Source organism: Staurois parvus, unplaced genomic scaffold, assembly GCF_062004578.1.
Source record: "Staurois parvus isolate SC_StPar_1 unplaced genomic scaffold, SC_StPar_1.0 ptg000106l, whole genome shotgun sequence".
Lineage (NCBI taxonomy): Eukaryota > Metazoa > Chordata > Amphibia > Anura > Ranidae > Staurois > Staurois parvus.
The window spans coordinates 9,086,113-9,102,316 of record NW_028317902.1 but is presented as its reverse complement, the minus strand read 5'-3'; the positions used below and the strand labels follow the sequence as shown (position 1 = coordinate 9,102,316).

Here is a 16,204-nt window from a genome sequence, read left to right as displayed (position 1 = left end):
TAGAGCCAAGTTGTGTTTCCATATATTCGTGGAAAAACTGAGAAATTTAGAAAAGATCAACATCACTTTCCTGAACTCCTCATTAAGAAAATTATTTTACCATTTAAATTTTCCACTGCGTTATGCCTGTTTTTATTATTGTCACCTCATACAAATGAGGAGCTGTCACTGTGCTGCCAGTTTTTCCTTTTAGCTTGAAATTAAATTAAAACTCTAATGTTTACACATGTGGCTGTTACTGCTGTGGACTGTGGTCAGATCGGTCAGATCGCTCTTCAGAGATGTTTATCAGGTGGTAATGAGGCCATTAACTACTCCCCCCCCCATCTAAACACTTAAGCTTTTCAGGGATCCAGCGCTTTACCCGACTGCAGTCTTCTCTTCCCCTTTTCCTCTTCTCACAGAGACATGAGCCATTGGCTCTTGCTGCTGTCAGTCAAATGCTGTGAAAAAGCACCAGTGGAAGGACCACGCTGTGTGTATCTATGGAACATGGCTTATAACTTCCTGTACTTTCTTCCTCTGGACTGGTCTGGTCTTATCAGTTAGTATTGTTTCCTGAATCTCCATGAACTGCAAACCTCTCCTGTTATTGAGAACAGAGAGGTATTATGTAGTCCTAACAAACTCCCTTGCTTAGAGTGACAATGCGGCTCAGTATGGTTGTCACTCTTGGATAGGAAGTATGTTAATGATAGGATTACCAGTTTAAAATAAGAAATGTATGTACAAAAGAAAACTAATGCAGCTACTACATCTAAAGACCAGTAGGCTGCAATACTTTGGGTTTTTGTGTGTAGATACACTTTAAAGAAAACCTGTACTGAGACAAATATGGCACACTTATTGATGACCTTTTTCTAAAAATGCTTGTTGCCTAATTGCCACTTTTGATTAACACTTTGCAAGTCAGATCAATTGATCAGGATGCCTATTCAGTGACCTAAATATTGAAGTGCTGTGTTGAGCACCACAGTCAGACAGCTAGCATTTTCAAAAGAATAGTTCAGCATTGGCAGCCTATGATTCCCCTGTATATGTTTTCCATACACAGCATCTGATGTGTTAACATTTTGGTTGTGGCATGCAGAAATATGTTCATTTGAACTGTTAGTTCTAGGTGCGTAATTGTGTTTATAGCTTTTTATTATACTCTAGTATAGCAGGACAGCAGACAAAATTTAAATTATGGTCGCTCTGGATAAACGGCAAATACAAGCATTTCTTTTTTTTTTTTCAGTGTTTTTTATTTATGCAAGCACACATGGAAGAAAATGAGTACAACCTGCATAAAAATGAATACATACCTAGACAATCATGCCAACATACAGTTGTGTGCAAAAGTTTGCATACCCTGGCAGAAAGCATGAAACTTTGGCACTGATATTGAAAATATGACTGTTCATGTATTATTTGGTCTGCGTGAAAGGCATAGAGTCTACAAGCTATGGCACCAATCATTGAAAATTGAGCACACCTGATGTACTGATGACCTATCTCATTTCTTGAGACACTTATGCAGGCCATACATGGGTCGAATTCACAAAATCTTTCCTTCGAAAATTGTGACTAATGCAGGCCATAGATGGGTCGAAAATCGGCCGATTTTTTGGCCGAAAATAAAATCGGCCGATTTTCGGATCATTAGTGGGCTATTTGTTCGGCCGTTTTTCGGTATTTTGGCAGATTTTTTTTATCGGTAAAGTTGGAAAAAAATCGGCCGATTTTGCCGATCGGCCGATTTTTGCGGCAATAATGGGCAAATCGGCCGATTTTTTACCGATAAAAAATCTGCGCATGAGCAGTGACCTTCAAGAGGAAGACAAAAAGAAGAAGAGGATGAAGAAGAAGAAGAGGATGATGATGAAGAAGAGGATGATGATGATGATGATGAAGAAGAGGTTGATGATGATGATGAAGAAGAAGAAGAAGAGGATGATGATGATGAAGAAGAGGATGATGATGATGATGAAGAAGAGGATGATGATGAAGAAGAGGATGATGATGAAGAAGAAGATGATGAGGATGATGAAGAAGAAGATGATGAGGATGATGATGATGAAGAAGAAGAGGATGATGATGATGATGAAGAAGAAGAGGATGATGATGATGATGAAGAAGAAGAGGATGATGATGATGATGATGAAGAAGAGGATGATGATGAAGAAGAGGATGATGATGATGAAGAAGAAGATGATGATGATGATGAAGAAGAAGAGGATGATGATGAAGAGGAGGAGGATGAAGAAGAAGACGATGATGATGAAGAAGAGGATGATGATGAAGAAGTAGAAGAAGAAGAGGATGAAGAAAAAGAAGAGGATGATGAAGAAGAGGAGGAGGATGATGAAGAAGAAAAAGAAGAGGATGATGATGATGAAGTAGAAGAAGAAGAAGAGGATGATGATGAAGAAGAGGATGATGATGAAGTAGAAGAAGAGGATGATGATGAAGAAAAAGAAGAAGAGGATGATGAAGAAGAGGATGATGATGAAGAAGAAGAAGAATGAAAAATAAGAGGAATTCCAGCCCGGCAAAAAGTGTCCCTGCAGAGAGCTCCGCTATTTCTTTGACAGTTCCTTGACATTTACAGAGGTTGCAACATTGTTTCCGAATAAAAACATCTGTATCCTAAATGGATACAAATAGATACATTGTTGCAACCTCTGTAAATGTCAAGGAACTGTCAAAGAAATAGCAGAGCTCTCTGCAGGGACACTTTTTGCCGGCTGTAGACGGGATGAAAATCGGCCGATTTTTTTTTTTTTACCATTGCTGGTAACGTTGGCCGCTTGAACAACCGATTTTTCGTTTTTTAAAAGAAAAATCGGCTGTTTTTCTCCCCGTCTATGGCCTGCATAAGAATTTTCGTTGTAATTTTGCACCATTAGTGGGCCGTAGCATTGGCTGATTTTTGTGCGGTCATCGAATTTGAGTGATCTGGTATTTTGGAAATTTTTTAAAAAACAAGGGTATTTCTTATCAATGATGGGAGCATCGTGCAAGAAATATAGTCGAAAAAGAAATGAGCATGAGCTGTGACCTGGAAAGAAAACAAGATTTCCCTCCATGAAAATTATTTTCTGTAGGGAATATGGGGATACCACATGTGTGAGACTTTTTCACAGCCTAGTCACATAGAGGGGTCCAACATGCAAGGAGCACCATCACATGTTCTAGGGGCATTAATTACACATTTAATTTCCTGACTACTTATTACATTTTGGAAGGTCCTGGAGCACCAGGACAATAGAATTATCCACAAAATGACCTCATTTTGAGAAGCAAACTCCCCAATGTATATTCTATGAGGCTTAATGAGTCTTTTTTAACGTGTAATTTTTTTCCACAAGTTTTCAGAAAATGTGGAAAGTGCATGAAAACACTTCAACCCCCTCCTCCCAAAGTTGTCCATTTATAAGATTTTTTTAACACATAACATGTACATACCAAGAATTACAACACAAAATACATTCTTCTACTCCTCCTGAGTATGGCGATACCACATATGAAACTTTTACAAAGCCTGGCCACATACAGAGGGCCCAGAATCCAAGTTGGGAGCATGAAATTGTCCAAAATGTCTTGGTATGCTGACGCCTTAAGAGTTCCCTTCACTGAACTAAGGGGCCAATCCCAACCCCTGAAAAACAACCCCATACCATAATCCCCCCTCCACCAAACTTTACACTTGGCACAATGCAGTCAGGCAAGTACCGTTCGCCGGGAAACTGCCAAACCCAGACATGTCCATTGGATTTCCAGACAGAGAAGCGTGGTTCATCACTCCAGAGAACACGTCTCCAGTGCTCTAGAGTCCAGTGGTGACGTGCTATACACCACTGCATCCGACGTTTTGCATTGCACTTGGTGATGTAAGGCTTGGATGCAGCTGAAGTTCCATGAAGTTCTCTACGCACTGTTGTGCTAATTTGAAGGCCACACAAAGTTTGGAGGTCTTTAGCTATTGACTCTGCAGACAGTCGATGACTTCTGCGCACTGTGCGCTTCAGCATGCGCTGACCCACGCTCTGTTAGTTTACGTGGCCTACCACTTCATGGCTGAGTTGTTTCCAACTTGTTCCCAGTTGCTTCCACTTTGTTATAATACCACTGACAGTTGACCATGGAATATTTAGTAGCAAGGAAATGCCACAGATAAACTTATTGCACAGGTGACAACCTATCACGGTACCACACTTGAATTCACTGAGCTCCTGAGAGCGACCCATTCTTTCACAAATATTTGTAGAAGCAGTCTGCATGCCTAGGGGCTTAATTTTATACAAAAAAAGAAAAGAAAGTTCCCAGCTCAACTTTCCAGCCAGCTTGCCAACAACCAAATTAACCTGTCTAACAGTATGTATTAAAAACAGGGGTTTAGTTAGCACACATTTGCAAATACATATGTAAGCCATAGAGCCATGTCACGGCACCCTGAAATTCTGTGGTCCTAACTAAAATTTTGAGAGCCCCCATAGTAGAGGCACATGTATTTAATGGATAGACCAAGGGCAGGTGAACCTGAGGGAGCCCAAAAACTCCCTGCGTTTCCAGGTGCCATTTAAATGAATGCCACCTGAAAATTCAATCAGGCTTTTTCACACATTTACATTGTGCTTTTAAATCGCAGGCAGAATCGGGGCAATTCCATCCTCAATTTGGAAAAAACTAGTATGAATGGAGCCTAAGTGCCTGGTCATACCGGGTGCGACTTGCCATATGATTTGCTATGCAAGTTTCAAATCGCATGGCAAGTCTCACCCTATTGTCCTCAGTTGAAGTGGTCATATCTGTGCGATTCTGACTTGGCCAGAGTCGCACCAATTTTGAAAGTAGTGCATGCACTACTTCAGGTGCGACTTGCATAGACATCTGTGTCACACCTGAAGTTGGAATGACATCTGACTTTGAAATCCTGCAACTTCACTGGAACATTTTCCCATCTCACTTGTTTGTTTTTATATGTTAAAGTGAGAATAATAAACAACTCAAAATTTACAAATAAACATTTCTGACATTTAAAAAAAAAAATCAGTGACCAATATATCCACCATTTTTTCAGTAACAGTGATAAGCCTTCCATTCATGCAGTCTGTCAGTTTGTTGATCTGTTGGCAATCAACTTTTTGAGCAGCAGCAACCACACCCTTCCAGACACTCTTCAGAGAGGTGTAGTGTTTTCCTTCACCGTAAATCTCCCATTTAAGAGGGGTCCACAAGTTCTCAATAGGATTTAGGTCAGGTGAGGAATGGGGCCATGTCATTATTCTTTCATCTTTAAGGCCTTTACTGGCTAGCCACACAGTGGAGTAGTTTGATGCATGCAATGGAGCATTGTCCTGCATAAATATGGGCTTCTTGAAAGATGCAGACTTTTTCCTGTACCACTGCTTGAAGAAAGTGTCTTCTAAAAACTGTCAGTAGGTTTGGGAGTTGCTTTTGAGTCCATCTTCATCCCCAAAACGTCCAACTAGCTCATCTTTAATAATACCAGCCCCATAACAGTACCCCACCCCCATCTTGCTGGCGTCTGAGTTGAAGTGAAGCTCTGTGCCCTTTGCAGATCCAGCCACGGGCCCATCCATCTGGTCCATCAAGAGTCACTCTCGTCTCATCAGTCCGTAAAACCTTTGAAAAATCTGTCTTCAGATATTTCTTGTCTCAATCTTGACTTGTGTGTCTTGTTCAGTGGTGGTCGGGTTTCAGCCTTTCATACCTTGGTCATGTCTCTGAGCACTGAACACCGTGTACTTCTGGGCACTCCAGGTAGGTTGCAGTTCTGGAATATGACAGCACTGGAGGATGTTCCTGGTAGCTTCATGTTTGATTCTTCTCAATCTTTGGCAGTTAATTTGCATCTTTTTTTTTCTCAACACGTTTCTTGCGACCTTGTTGACTATTTTCGACAAAATGTTTAATGGTTCTGTGATCACACCCCAATACCTTAGCAATTTCAACAGTGCTGCATTCCTCTGAAAGATATTTTACAATTTTTTACTTTTCAGAGTCAGTTAAATCTCTTTTTTTGGCCCATTTTGCCTGAGGAAAAAAAGCTGCACACCTTGATATAGGGTTTTGATCTCCTTAGGCCACACCCTCCCTCATTACACAAATACACATCAAGTGATATGCTTAAATCCAATAAGCATTCAAGTTTATACAGCTTGGAGTTGAACAATATGGATATAAATGATGGTCTGGTCAGAATACTCACTTGCCTAATAATTGTGCACACAGTCTAGTCAATGAGTTTAATAGCTCTTGTGCAGAAAAAGAACTGTCAAAAGACTTGCGTAACAAGGTAATGGACCTTTATAAAAATGGAAAAGGATATCCAAAACCTTGACTATGTCTTTCAGTACTGTTCAGTCACTTATTAAGTGGAAAGTTCAGGGATCTCTTGATACCAAGCCAAGGTCAGGTAGACCAAGAAAGATTGCAGCCACAACTGCCAGAAGAATTGTTTGGTATACAAGGAAAAACCCACATGTAACCTCAGGAGAAATACAGGTTCTTTGGAAAAAGACGGCGTGGTTGTTTCAAGGAGCACAATACGACAATACTTGGACAAAAACGAGCTGCATGGTTGAGTTGCCAAAAGAAGCCTTTACTGAGCCAATGCCACAGAAAAGCCTGGTTACAATATGCACGACAACACCTTGACATGCCTCACTGGGCTTTTTTGTGGCATTAGCCTACGCAGTACATCCATGTGAGAGCTAACAAACTCATTAACTATGTATAAACAAACACTAATTGCAATTTAAACTGCTGCAGATGTGGGAAATTAATATTTAACCTCCCTGGCGATATTCCCGAGTGTAGCTCGGGGTAAAGTTTCAGTACCACAAGAGGCAACCCCCGAGCTACACTCGGTCTTGCCATGCAGCGCTGCTCCGCAATCTCTCGATCACTTACCTTGTCCTGCGCTCCTGCGATGTCCCTCCTGCAGTTTCCCCAGTAATGTAATCCGACGGATGCCGGTATCTGTCATCTGGGTTCCGTCCCCTGCGAGCGTCGGGATGTACGGGGACGGAACGGCGGGAAATTTGAAAATGACAAAAAGTGACATTCACTAAAGTCACATAGTAAAACATTACTGTATCAAAGCATTTCACATACATGTTGTCCCGAGTGCTTTGTCCTGTGCCCTGCTGCATTTTTACTGTTCTTTCTGCCTGGAAACTGAGAAACATCCATGGCGTCCAAAAAACGTCCCTGTATGTCAAAAGCGGTTTTAGACCAGCTAGAGAACAGCGATAGTAAATTAGAACCTCTTGCAGAATTGAGTGATGATTCGTGGGGAAATTCGTCATCAGACACTGAAAATGAATTTGCGACTTTGCTCAGTGATGTGCGAACTTGGCGCTATATTTCAAATTTCAGTGTTTTTGGTTTGCTTATCTTATTGAATTAAATGTATTATTATATTATTATTTTTTATGATTATTTATTAAATTATAATTTATGATTTCGTGTTTCAAATTTTATCATACCCGGGATGTTTACTAGACTTCGGACAGATTTCAGTGAGTTATTCCTAAAAATTACAGGCCTACAATAAAAAAAATACATATTTCCATGCAAAACAATGTACCGCTTTGAGCACAGAAATATGGACATATTCAGACCACTAGGGAGGTTAATTGCCATTTTAACCTGTGTGTGTCACCTTGTGTTTCTGTACCACGGCCAAACATTCTAGAGTATGTTAACTTTTGACCAGAGCCATTTGGGTGATTTCCATTATCTTATGATTTAAAAAGGAGCCAAACAACTATCGGATAATAAATGACTTAATATGATCACTATCCTTAAATAAAAGACTTTTTTTGGCACGATCAGTTATCAATATCAATGCCAAAACTTCACCATTTCTGCCAGGGTGTGCAAACTTTTGAGCACAACTGTATTTAGGCTAGTAATATTTGCTAGCAAACATACTTTCATTAAATTGTACAACTAGAGGGAGATCTACAACTTGCTGAAGTAAGCCAATAGGGTAATATGAAACTAATTAGTCAGGTGGAGGCAAAAGTGGAAGTAGGGATAATTGAAGCATAACAAATCCACGCATTGGAACCGCATGAATGTACACTCCGAGATGCATGTGGAGATCAATGCAGATCTGTGCAGCAAGCCACCCGTCACTTATTTCAACAGGCTGTCTGCACAAAACAACTGTGCATCCCGCATGGATAAAGACATCCCCTTCGCATGGGAGTACAGTTTGGTATGTTTGTGTGAAAGAGGCCTAAACTTCATGAGTAGACAAGTTCAGTCCAAGATTTAGGATCTTTTAAAATATAGGGCTTGTTGCCACTTGCTGTGTTTTTACCACCCTCCAGAACTGCAAAGGTCAGGCATACAGGGCTGCACCGCATATGCCCCAGAAATTACATGCAATCCACATTTTTGCATTGTGCTGGTGCAGGATTTACAGGGTAAAACTGTCAATATGTTCCTTTCTCACTGTGTGTCACACACCTCTGAAACCACATCTGCTGCTGGTGTAATCCTAGCCTTAAAGTGGACCTTTTCTCCCAACAGTCAAAAACAGTGGTGCATGCTCATATCAAATAAATTTTGAGTTTGACTAATACATGTAATTAGATTGAACTTCATGGTCTGTAAAGGCACTGGTGATGTAGTCCTGGCTTCACAGCTGCCCCCTGGGAAAGCTACATTGCCAATGCCATGAAATCTGGTGAGGTCTTGGGAAAAAAAGCCCATTCATTATTCCACACAGATCTGATGCTGGTATCATAGGTGGGCTGGCAACAAAAGCTGCGCATTCGCAGTGTGGTCTTTCCAGTGGCTCAGTTATGCTGAGATAGGGAAAGAGACTGCACTGCATTTGAAAAAAAAGCACACTACGGAGACAATGGAAATAAGTGCCCGATATCTGCAGTGTCAGTTTTTTGCCATCTGTGTCTCATTGGGGAGATTTTCTTTCATTTCTCGTCCTCATAGCCAAAGCAGGAAGTGAGAGGAAATCTCTCCAAAGTGAGAAAAATCCTTTGTTGTCACCAGAATTTGGAAGATGTCCTCTCTATTACTGTTCCTGGAGACAACCCGAAATTTGGGATTTTCTCTCACTTTCACTTGGTATTTATGGTAATCAAGACAAATAGAGAGGGTGGATCTCCCTAATTGGGGCACAAAGAGTAATAAAAAATGGGTTCTAATCTCTATCCACTCTGTCCTAAACTAGAAAGAAAACGTTGTGGCTGCAGCTGCACTTTAAGTAAGACAATACATCGTCGACATTAAGCCCTGTTTCACACTGAATGCGACTTTGAAACTGTGCTACTTTCAAAGTAGCAGACCAGTGCGATTTTTACCTTCGATTTCACTGTGGCCTGCAACTTCATTTAACAGAAGTCCATGCAAGTCGCAATGAAATTGGAAAAAAGTATTGCAGAAACTATTTTTGAAATCTCACTACTTCAAATCGCACTGATTAAGACAGTTCCATAGAAATACATTAGATTAAACTTCAGGTGCGATTTGTAAATGTCGCACCTGAAGTCGCATCAATGTAAACCAGGACTAAAGGGACTTTCACCCAAAATAGGATTTATTGCTCATCCTCTTCCTCCCTCCAGACTTTATTTTTGACAGGTACCCACTCCCACTTCCTCAATTCTCGCTTAGAGAGTTCTCGCCAATAGTGGCATGTGCTTGGCTGGCCCCTAGGACATGTCCCTTGCTACTGCAGGTCAAGTGTGGTCTCATCCCGGTGCTTTATGCATGCACAAGGAGAGTAAGCTGTGACATCATGAAGTCACAGCCAGCTCTCAAATCCAAGAAGGCGATGCTGGAAAGCAGAAGCCCAGCAAGAATTGGCAGTGGGGAAAACAATGCTAAACTACATAGACTGGTAAGTATTTCTTAAAAGTCCCCAGGTGCAGTATTCATAGCTGCTGACTTTTAATTTTTTTTTTTTGCAGAGTTGAGTTCCTCTTTAACCACTTCACGACTGGCCGTTGTATATAAACGGCCGGACGGTGGCACTGCAGGGTCGGGTGGCCGTTTATAAATGTCCTCCCCGCACCCTGTTTATAAACGGCCTCCCAGGGAGTGCGCAGCACCGCGATCCGGTGCCCGCTGTGTCCTCCGGACACAGTGAAACACCGATCGTCGGACGGGACCTCTGTATGAGGTCCCGATCATGTGATCACTGATTGTCCAATCAGTGATCACATTCAAAGTAGTAAGCAAGATGTCACCTGTGACATCATTGCTTACTATGTGTGAAATCTGTGAATAATCACAGAGGTCACATGGTACAAGGCTATTCACAACAGCCTTGTACCATGTGACAAGCTGTGACCAATCCCAGCTCACTCAGTAGTTCTCATTGGCTGCAAGAATGCAGACAGAGAGAAAGAGAAATGATTGCTTTTACATCCTATATGGGTGTAAAAGCAATCCGTGTAAAAAAAAAAAAAAATCATGCCCCAAAAGTAGTACAGTGTCACCATGGTGACACTGTACTGCTAAGGTGACAGTATGTAAAGAAAAAAAAAATATATATATATAAAATAAAAATGTAAAATAAAATGTTTTGGTTATAAACTAATTTGGCTTTTCTTTTAATAAAAAGATAACAGAATAAATTTTGGCCAAGATTTATGATGAAATATTATTTATTTGCAAAATGTTATAAGAAAAACACTTTTTTTCCAAATTTTTGGACATTTTCATTAACATAGCAAAAAAAATAAAAATCCCAACGGTGAATAAAAACCACCAAAATAAAGTTTTCTCTATCTCAAAAAAATGGTAAAAAATTCATATGGGTACAGTGTTGCATGACCGCGCAATTGTCATTCAAAGTGTGATAGCGCTGAAAACTGAAAATTGCCCTTGTCAGGAAGGGGGTAAAAGTGTCCGGACTAGAAGTGGTTAAAGCTGGGCATAGTTTTTTTGTTTTTTTGATCAGCCAGTAGGGTCACTGAAATAAAAAAAGAAGTGGTTGTAAAGGCTAAAGGTTTTTTACCCTAAAGTATTTCTAAAGCTCATTTATTTTTTCTTATATAACAAACATGGTATACTTACCTGCTCTGTGCAATGGTTTTGTGTAGAGTAGCCCTGAACCTCCTTTTCTTATGCGCCCCGCTAGTGCTTCTGACTCCTCTCCCTTCTGAGTACCCCCTATAGCAAGCCGCTTGCATTGGGGGCACTCATGGAGGCTTAATCCCAAGTTGCGCTCTGTGTGTACATTGACACACAGAGCGTGGCATAGCCCCGCCCCCTGCTCTCTCCTCACAGGCTGTGATTGACAGCAACAGGAGCTAATGGCTCCCTCTGCAGTCTCCATGGCCAATGAGGAGAGGGAGATAGCTGCTGCTCCTGGGAAAAGCAATGGATCGAGATTGGACTTGGATAAGTATTTAGGGGGTGCTGTGAGGGAGTAAATTTCAGGTTTTTTTTACCTTAATGCAGAGAATGCATTAAGTTAAAAAAATAATAGTCTGCTTTTTAGCCTTGGTTCACATTAGTGTGTTTTTTTGCAGGCTGCAGCACAGTAGCCCATTCATTGAAATGGGTTGCTGTGCCTGCAGAATGCTGGGAATAGGTCCCTGCACCTTTCCAGAAACCTGCACTGGGAACCGCACTACAGTCCGGTTCCAATTTCCAGTGCAGGCGGCTTGACATTAAGATGGCCCGAAGGCCCCTCGTTTTGTGTGCAGGTGGTTGCAGCTGCGGGATGAAGTGCAGGTCCCGCAGCGGCTTCTACTTGCACTAGTGTGAACAGAGCCTTAGAACCACTTTACTGCATTCTCTGCATTAAGGTAACAAAACCTTTCATGTTCAGCTTCCTCCAACACCCCCCTAACACTTACCTGAGTGCAGTCTCAATCCAGCGATCTGCACTTTCTCTCTTCTTACAGGACTCAGAAACAGCAGCGGGAGCCATTGGCTCCCGCTGCTGTCAGTCAAATCCTATGAGGAGGGAGTGGGAGAAGAGTAGCCATCGAGAGCGGCGGCGAGGGACCCCAGAAGAGTGAGATCTGGGCTGCTTTGTGCAAAAGCATTGCACACAGCAGGTAAGTATCATGTTTGTTATTGAAAAAGAAAAAAACAAAAACCTTTTCAAACATTTCAACAGATTCCTCAGGGACATTGTATTCTGCGAGCTGCTTCCTTGGCAGCCGGCCCCTGATCAACAAAACATTTCCAGCGTGTCTGTTCAACAGAAGTCACTCTAACTATCAACTTTCTGTTGAACCGAGATGGTCACACTAGATCAAAATTCGGCTGGTCCCTGGAAGAGGCCGAGTTATGATCCATCTATGTCAGGCTTATTTAAAACCATCTAATTCTATCCAGGAAGCTACTAAATCAGAAGGTCCAATACTTTCCTTTAATTCAGTGATTCTCAACCTTCCTAATGCCGCGACCCTTTAATACAGTTCCTCATGTTGTGGTGACCCCCAACCATAAAATTATTTACCCAGTAATTATAATTCATGAGTGTCGTTTTACCTCCAATACTGCTGCTTTCAACACAGTAGCTGCTTTCTACACAGTAGCTGCTTTCTTCACACTAGCTGCTTTCCACACAGTAGCTGCTCTTTACACATCGGAAATATGTGTTTTCCCGATGGTCTTAGGCGACCCCTGTGAAAGGGTCGTTCGACCCCCAAAGGGGTCACGACCCACAGGTTGAGAACCACTGCTTTAATTAGTTGTTATTGTTGTGACAGAAACAGCAAGAAATATCTGATGAAGGGTTCAGTCCTTCCCTACCAATGTATTATTGCTGGAATTGGGCTTTAAGGTGTAGCTGTACTTTTATGGTAAATTCCAACAACGCCTTCTCTCAGTACCCATCGGGTATAAGACCTATCCCTTCATTTCTGTCTCGCCAAGTGCTGTGCAGAGGTTCCTCACTTTGTTTGGGATCACAGTACTATCTGGTGCTTTGCAGGACATGGCAATGCCACCCAACCTGGATCTAAAGACTGTGTCACTATGTACTTTATTATGGCGTGGGGGAGCATAACTGACCAAACTAGTTTGTATTATGAGTGTAAGCTGCTTTGTGTTCTCTATAAAGTACTTCCCAATATCTTAGTGATAAAGGACAAAAAAAATGCAAAAATACAGATTATTATTATGATTATTATTATTATTCTGTGTTTGTGTGCTGTTTCCCCGCACTGCAGTGCATTTGCTTGGTTGTTGGGATGTGCAGTCACATGATATGTCACTGACTCAATATTCTTTCTTGCCAGGAGGGGACCTTCTGCACCTAAGTTTGGACCAAGGAATGACAAGATCAGACAGTAAGTCTGCCGGTGACAGCTGGAAATTGAAGTGTACAAGTCCCAGTGCTACTGAGTTATATTTAACGTTGTTCTGAGACTGTGTTTACGACTTTGTGTTTCTCTAGCGGGGTCCCTGTATCATGTACAGTACCTCTTACGGCATGTTTATTGCACCTTTGTCTGTTATGATTTACAGGGGAGAAGATGATTGCCTACAATACTATAGCACTCCATACAATTCTACCAATGGTATAAGAAAATAAATATTCAGATTTCAGTGTGAATATAGTGGGCAAAAGATAAAAATGTTGGTATGTAATGTGTCATACTTCGTAAAATATTTAGAACACATCTACTATTCTAAACAAAAGCTTGCGGTTTTAAATGCTGGTAGGGAAGCCTTTCGGCTGGATTCACACATAGCAATTTTAAAAGTTTTTGTGTGTTTATGCGCATTTTTATACAACGTTCTTCAGGCGTTTTTGAGCTTTGGCTTTTTTTATTTGCCAATAGAGAAAAATATAATCTGTTGCATCATCTGTTGCTAGGTTTTTCAGCTTTTTAGCTTTTCCATCAGCTTTTATTTCTTTTTTTTTTTTTATATTATTAATTTATCTTTTTTTGTTAGGGTAAGGGGTTAGAGTTAAAGTGGTGCTAAAGTCTTGTTTTTTCTTTTTTTTTTAATCACAAATATGTCATACTTACCTGCTCTGTGCAGTGGTTTTGCACAGAGAAGTCCAGATCTTCCTCTTCTCGGGTCCCTCGCTGGCTCTCCTGGCCCCTTCCTCCTGTCGGCTGCCCCTAGTACAAGCAGTTTGCTTTGGGGGCACCCGTGCAGGCGCTCTCCCAAGCCGCAGCTCTGTGTGTCCATTCACCCAGAGCATGAATTCGGCCCCTCCCCTTTTTTTCCTGATTGGCTCACTGTCTGTGATTGACAGCAGCAGGAGCCAGTGACTCCCAATGCTGCCTCAGCTAATCAGGAGTGAGAGTCTTTGGAGAGCTGAGGCTCTTGCGGACATCACTGGATCAGGATGGAGCTTAGGTGTTAGGGGGAGCTGGGGGGGCTGCTACACACAGAAGATTTTTTACCTTCATGCATAGAATGCATGAAGGTACAAAATCTTGAGCCTTTAGAACCACTTTAAGTTTAGGATTAGGGTTAGGGGTTAATATTTTATTGTCTTCTTATTATTTATTTATTTGTTATGGTTAGGGTGTTAATAATTATAATACCAATAAATTAATAAATGTAACATAAATACCCAAATAAAAATAATCATAAACAAACAAAATAAAATGAATGAATAATATATAATAATAATAATTAACCCCTAACTTTGACCCCCTAACCCTTAAAAATATAAATACATTAATAATAATAATAATAATAAACACTTATTATTATTCCTGACTTAATTATTAGTATTTTTTTTTTTTTTTTAGGGTTAAAGTGTTAACCCACAACAGTAAAATCAGTCTGTATATGCATTGATATTGATATACTCTCTGCAGAACCTAGGGGGTTGGTCCTCTGCATTGTGTAAAAAGGCTGTTTGATCCTGACTTCTGTGATCCTCCCCTTCTCCCAGTGTCCCCTTCTTATCACCTGATAAGACATATCGTGTGGAGACACTCTGCACATGCTCAGTTTGGTGGGTATTGCTAGAAAGGTGTTTTTTTCCCTTGGGAGAGTGCATGTGATCAGCACAGAGCCAAAGAGGGGTTCTGCATCCTCCTAGAGCAGAAATATAACTCCTACAAGCTTTAATAAGTGCTCTGCTAAAGACGGATAGAAGTCACAAGACTGCTCTAAGTGCTGATGAGAAAAGGTATTTAGCAGTTTATATTTGCTAAAATAATTGCACTTCCATGTTCTGTGTACTGAGAGACCAGATATAGTGAATGCAGGGTCCAGGGTTTAGTAACACTTTAAGGTTAGGGGTTAATTATTTATTATTGCATATTATTAATTTAATTATTTATTTGATTATTTTTCTTTATTTGTGTATTTTTTATTTATTTATTCATATATTATAACTATTTTTTAAAAACATTTTTTTAATTTTTTAATTTCAGCAGAAATACACTCAAAACAGTTGAATCATGTTTTTCCATTCATTTCTATGTAAATAAAAAGGCTCAAAATATGTGCAGATCTGCCCAATTTTGGGCGTCAAAAAAGAAGCTCCAGAAATTGTTTGAACTTCAGGCATTTGGCTTCCCATCTCCACTGAGAATAATTGATTTTTTTTTTCTCCTCAAGCGTTGTGGAGCTTCGAGCTACAAATTGCTCAAGTGTGAATAGGGCCTTATTGTATGCTGATATTTATTGGATACACAAAGTATAAGCTAGTGTTATCCCTGTGTTTTGAGACCTTGATTTGCGATTAAGCAGGCTTGCATATTTTGGGGTCTATATATAAAAATGTAAGCATGCAAATGTCATAAACGTTTGCACAGGTGCCATGAATTATCGCCATGTTGTCTGTGATATGATTATCTCCTATAATCATCATAGTGCTGATGATCATAGAAGGTTATCATACTGCAAAGAACACAGCAATCATTTGTGGATGCTGTGTGGCTGCTTAAGACATACGCACAGCGAACTTGTTATACATGACCCCTTTGTGTTTTTCACTATTGCTTTGTAAAATATATCAAACAGTATAAATTAAGTTTAGGCTTTTTTGGTGAAAGGGCCCACAAAATAGTCATTGTAAATATATGTGTCTCACATGTGTAGTGTTCCTAAACATATTTAATCATACATGTTTTTTAGTCCCATCGATATGTGTTCTGTTAATACAAGTCTAAACTAACATCAGTATTTCAAGGTTGCAAAGTGTAAAAAGAATGTCTCTCAAGAAACATCTGATCTATTTTACTAAAGGGTTTCCAGTAGTTAAATTGCTGTATTT

The 16,204-nt window shown here is 40.4% G+C and overlaps 1 protein-coding gene across 1 annotated transcript in view; it reads left to right on the top strand.

Moving 5' to 3' along the window:
- The window catches only part of VAMP4 (vesicle associated membrane protein 4), a 79,371-nt gene that overhangs the window by 24,731 nt on the left and 38,436 nt on the right, over positions 1-16,204 (top strand). Inside the window, exon 4 of the mRNA XM_089671560.1 lies at positions 13,251-13,301. Coding sequence (XP_089527686.1) covers positions 13,251-13,301 — 51 coding nt within the window. The remainder of the gene's footprint in view (positions 1-13,250; positions 13,302-16,204) is intronic.